At 39.9% G+C, this 4,173-nt stretch overlaps 1 protein-coding gene across 2 annotated transcripts; it reads left to right on the top strand.

The window, feature by feature from the left end:
• Window positions 1-233: 233 nt before the first annotated feature.
• On the top strand, window positions 234-3,956 carry LOC136679024 (DNA-directed RNA polymerases I, II, and III subunit RPABC1). 2 transcript variants are annotated; one of them, XM_066657281.1, is made up of 8 exons: window positions 234-410; window positions 766-940; window positions 1,646-1,761; window positions 1,907-1,987; window positions 2,096-2,154; window positions 3,140-3,218; window positions 3,522-3,595; window positions 3,746-3,956. In XM_066657281.1, exons 1-7 carry the CDS (start codon window positions 354-356, stop codon window positions 3,585-3,587), a joined length of 633 nt encoding a protein of 210 aa, XP_066513378.1. In that variant the 5' UTR covers window positions 234-353; the 3' UTR covers window positions 3,588-3,595; window positions 3,746-3,956. The 2 variants fall into 2 exon arrangements, with proteins under 2 accessions (XP_066513378.1, XP_066513379.1); XM_066657282.1 differs by lacking the exon at window positions 234-410 and adding an exon at window positions 457-582.
• Window positions 3,957-4,173: the final 217 nt, after the last annotated feature.

Below are 4,173 nucleotides of genomic sequence, written 5' to 3'. Positions count from 1 at the left end.
GGCAAGAGCTCTTTGCTAAATTTCTCTTGCCTGAGAAACAAGGAGAAGCAGGTGTGAATGTGTGAGTGACTGGGTGTGTGTGAAATTTTATGCTTACCCGGGACATGGTAAAATAGTTACCAACATTTATAATAATAGTAATAATAATAACATTATTATTATTATTATTAGTAGTAGTAGTAGTAGTAGTAGTATTGAGCTACTTCATGGTCCATCGCTGGCAAATAACTAGACACCCCTTTGGGTCCTAATGTTGGTCACGTGATTGTATTGGTCTGTGGCGTGTGTAGTTTACTGAACTCTTCGTTCGTCAAATAAACTTCAAAATATTAGAATAATTAACATTAATCATCATGGACGATGAAGAGGAGACTTACCGCTTGTGGAAAATTCGGAAGACGATAATGCAGGTTGGTCACTTTGTTAAATAAGGTTGTGTTTCCTCACATGCTCTGGTGTATGTTGCAGTTGTCCGTTCCACCTTAAATGGTGTAGTCGGTATGGTCTATTCTAGCAGTTCAGGATATATCCTTTCTATCCTAAATGTTGTTGTCGGGCGGTGTGGACCAGCGCTTATCCAGCGTTAGTGCTATATTTCTGTGTATTTTTAAATAACGTCAGCGCAGTAGATAACCGCTAACGGCTCCATTTAATGTGGACAAGCCATGTTAGTCCTGGCTGCCACAACAGGAACATTAGAAGGTAAACATTTCTATTTTAAGGTGGAACTGGAAAAAGTTAACTCCGTTGCTGTTTTTTTCTCAGCTGTGTCATGACCGTGGGTACCTGGTGACCCAGGACGAGCTGGACCAGACTCTGGACGAGTTCAAGAGTCAGTTCGGAGACAAGCCGAGTGAGGGTCGCCCGCGGCGGACTGATCTCACTGTGCTGGTTGCTCACAACGACGACCCCACCGACCAGATGTTTGTCTTCTTCCCCGGTGAGCTGCCAGTGCAGTGCTGGGATAACTGTTCCTCATAATTTCTGCATAGTGACTGAGGTGTCAAATTAAATTAGTTTAGTTAGTCAAAATCATGTTGAGGGGCGGCACGGTGGCGCAGCAGGTAGTCACACAGCTCCAGGGACCTGGAGGTTGTGGGTTCGATTCCTGCTCCGGGTGACTGTCTGTGAGGAGTTGGTGTGTTCTCCCTGTGTCCGCGTGGGTTTCCTCCGGGTGCTCCGGTTTCCAAAAACCGGACCAGTTCAAAAACACACGTTGCAGGTGGATTGGCGACTCAAAAAAGTGTCCGTATGAGTGAATGTGTGAGTGTGTGTGTTGCCCTGTGAAGGACTGGTGCCCCCTCCAGGGTGTATTCCCGCCTTGCGCCCAATGATTCCAGGTAGGCTTTGGACCCACCGCGACCCTGAATTGGATAAGGGTTACAGATAATGAATGAATAAAAAAAAATCATGTTGGTATTCTGTATGTATGCAGATATTGTTCAAAAAATGTGTTAAATTTTAAAACTTAATGTTCCTTTGTGTCTTGCTGGACTTTTATAAACACTGTGTGTGTGTTAAATTAGTATTGGATAGTTGTAACATGCATTGTGATGTGTTCCTGAGTTAATATTTAATTTATTGTGACATCAGACTGATCGTAGGTCTGTGTAATCTATAACCATGGTGTTTAATGTTCATGCAGAGGAGCCGAAAGTGGGCATCAAGACCATCAAGATGTATTGCCAGCGCATGCAGGAGGAGAACATCACTCGAGCCATTATTGTTGTCCAAATGGGCATGACGCCTTCTGCCAAACAGGTAGGAAACGTCATGAGTTTCTACACCTCTAAGTGGGCAGTGAGACCAACAATGAAAGTGGTCATTATCTATGATAATATCAAGCTGTCAGTTATGGGTGATACATCTGTCAGGGCCCAGTTTGAAAGCAGAATTTTCTTTACAGTCATTGGTGGACATGGCCCCAAAATACATCCTGGAACAGTTTCTACAGCAAGAGCTGCTTATCAACATCACAGAGCACGAGGTTGGTTTATTAAGATGTTAAGATTTTATTCAAACGATTTTCAATGAATCTAGCTTGAAGTCTTTTTGTCTATTTATATATCAATTATTCTTGTTTTTTCATTTTCAGCTGGTTCCTGAGCACATAGTTATGACAAAAGAAGAAGTTGCAGAGTTGCTAGCGAGATAGTATCCTTCACTAACAAGGCCAAGACTTGCAAAAACATCCCTAGTTTTTTAAAAGGCAGCATAAATTTAAAGGCTAAGCACCAGCGATATGAAAGTGTCAAACAAATAAATACAGTGGAATTTGAGTTCCTAACTTGTGTTTATTGATAGTCAGAAAACATGTTATTTCTTACTAATTCAAGGAGTAAGGTTTAAAAGACCGTTGCCTTTAAACGGACACTTTGGAAAGGACCATCCGCTCACTCCGTTTATCTGTATCTCACTGGCGCTTTTCCAACAATATGGGCATGTAAGGACACCAACGAAAGGTGTTCAAGAGCCTCTGTAACATGGAGGTAAACAGGGTAAGGACACTCACTTCGCCTGGTTTAGTTGGTGTTAGTTAACGTTAGCTTGACTCGCTAAACTCGGTGTCTCAGATTATACTCGGCTACGTAGCTGCATTACGGAGGTTTATAGAGTCGGATGAATTCGAGTTCGACTTCGATCACATTTACAAGAATAACGGTACCTCTACATTTGAGTTTAGCTTATTGCTAGGCTATTGTCATGAATAATGTTGGTTATTTAGCTAGATACTGTCATAACAGTCAGTCATAACGGTGTTTTACCGCGGCGTTGTTCAGCTGTTGTCCACCAGTGACGTCACGGTTGCGTTCAAGAATTTCCGTAGCGAGCTCGGGTTTTTCCGTCAATTTAATAAAATTGTCAGTTTTAAAGCCAATTAAGCTGCTATTTTCATTTTAATTCATACTTATATCTGTCAGTAACTACAATAATGTAAAATATTCATGGAGGTCCATTAAGTGGTGCTTAGCCTTTAAGGAGGCAAAATGAATGTTCTTTGGATGTAAGCTATTGAGAGAAAAATAAAATCTGCATAATCTAATTCAGTCAGGAAAATATTGATTTGTGTCACAGGCAGATTGATGAGCTGTGAATTGTCATTGTTTCTTTGAGTGGGGTTTTCTTTGACTGTTGTCAGTAAGCTGAAGGAGAGCCAGTTACCCAGGATTCAGGCTGGAGATCCAGTGGCCCGATATTTTGGAATAAAAAGAGGACAGGTAAAAAATTGAGCACAACACATTCGCATTTCTCCAATAAAAGCTGTAAAACACCAGAAAAATGCACAGTGTTGGGCTTGTTTTTTTTGTGATTCAAAATGCTGTCTTTTGCCCAAGAAGTCTTGTATATTGAAGACTTGTGTGTGTACATTGTGCATAATCAAATGTCTTTGTTTTTACTGATGTATTTGATTAAAAATAAAATCCAACACACTACTGGTCCAGCATATTTACAGTATGGCACTTTCTGTCCTAATATCAACATGTCTGGAATTTAGTTCGTTTAACTCTCTCTTTAATCAGGTGGTGAAGATCATCAGGCCCAGTGAAACTGCAGGTCGATACATCACATACCGACTCGTTCAGTAGTGACAGTGGTAAGCTGATTATTATTATTATTATTATTTTAAAGAAATATTTGTTGTAGTAACTTTATCCAGTACATTTTTTGAATTCCACATTCAGTTGATTCAAGTTTGTTTTTAAATGTATAACCTTGTCAACATGGTGTTTATGTTATCTCTCAGAAATATGGATGCCCTTGGAGATGGAAATGATGAGGCTTGTTTTGGACAATGCTCCAGGTTTTGAGTAAACATCAGAACCAGTACGGCTTTGGAATGAGAAGAGAGATGGCGGTGCTTGATTTGACCCAAACCCATTGCTTTTTAATTAGTTTTCTGTTTAACTTTCATTAATTTCCTGACATTTTTGTATTTGTGACTGTTCTTTGATTAAACCTGTATTTGTAAATAACAGGCCTAGTTTTTTGTTACATTCACCAGTGTTTAAAAGTTTAGTTTTGTAAAGACAGACACACATACACTAGTTTACTTTAAACGCAGACAGAAAACGAGACCTTTGTTTATTACAGAAGGATGATTTCTGGTTTAATTTAGCACTACTTTATAAGGGGTTTGTGATTGATATTAGTCAGGGGGCAATCTAATCATTT

This window comes from Hoplias malabaricus, chromosome Y, assembly GCF_029633855.1.
Source record: "Hoplias malabaricus isolate fHopMal1 chromosome Y, fHopMal1.hap1, whole genome shotgun sequence".
In the NCBI taxonomy this organism is placed as follows: Eukaryota; Metazoa; Chordata; class Actinopteri; order Characiformes; family Erythrinidae; genus Hoplias; species Hoplias malabaricus.
The sequence above is the reverse complement of the archived record's forward strand: the minus strand, read 5'-3'. Positions and strand labels throughout refer to the sequence as shown.

What these genes read in the sequence shown, in the direction of transcription:
- LOC136679024 (XM_066657281.1), top strand. Translation starts at nt 354, where the DNA reads ATGGACGATGAAGAGGAGACTTACCGCTTGTGGAAAATTCGGAAGACG. An exon ending in TTCGGAAGACGATAATGCAG is followed by an intron (nt 411 to 765) that starts GTTGGTCACTTT and finishes TTTTTTTCTCAG; the next exon opens with CTGTGTCATGACCGTGGGTA. An exon ending in TTGGAATAAAAAGAGGACAG is followed by an intron (nt 3,219 to 3,521) that starts GTAAAAAATTGA and finishes CTCTTTAATCAG; the next exon opens with GTGGTGAAGATCATCAGGCC.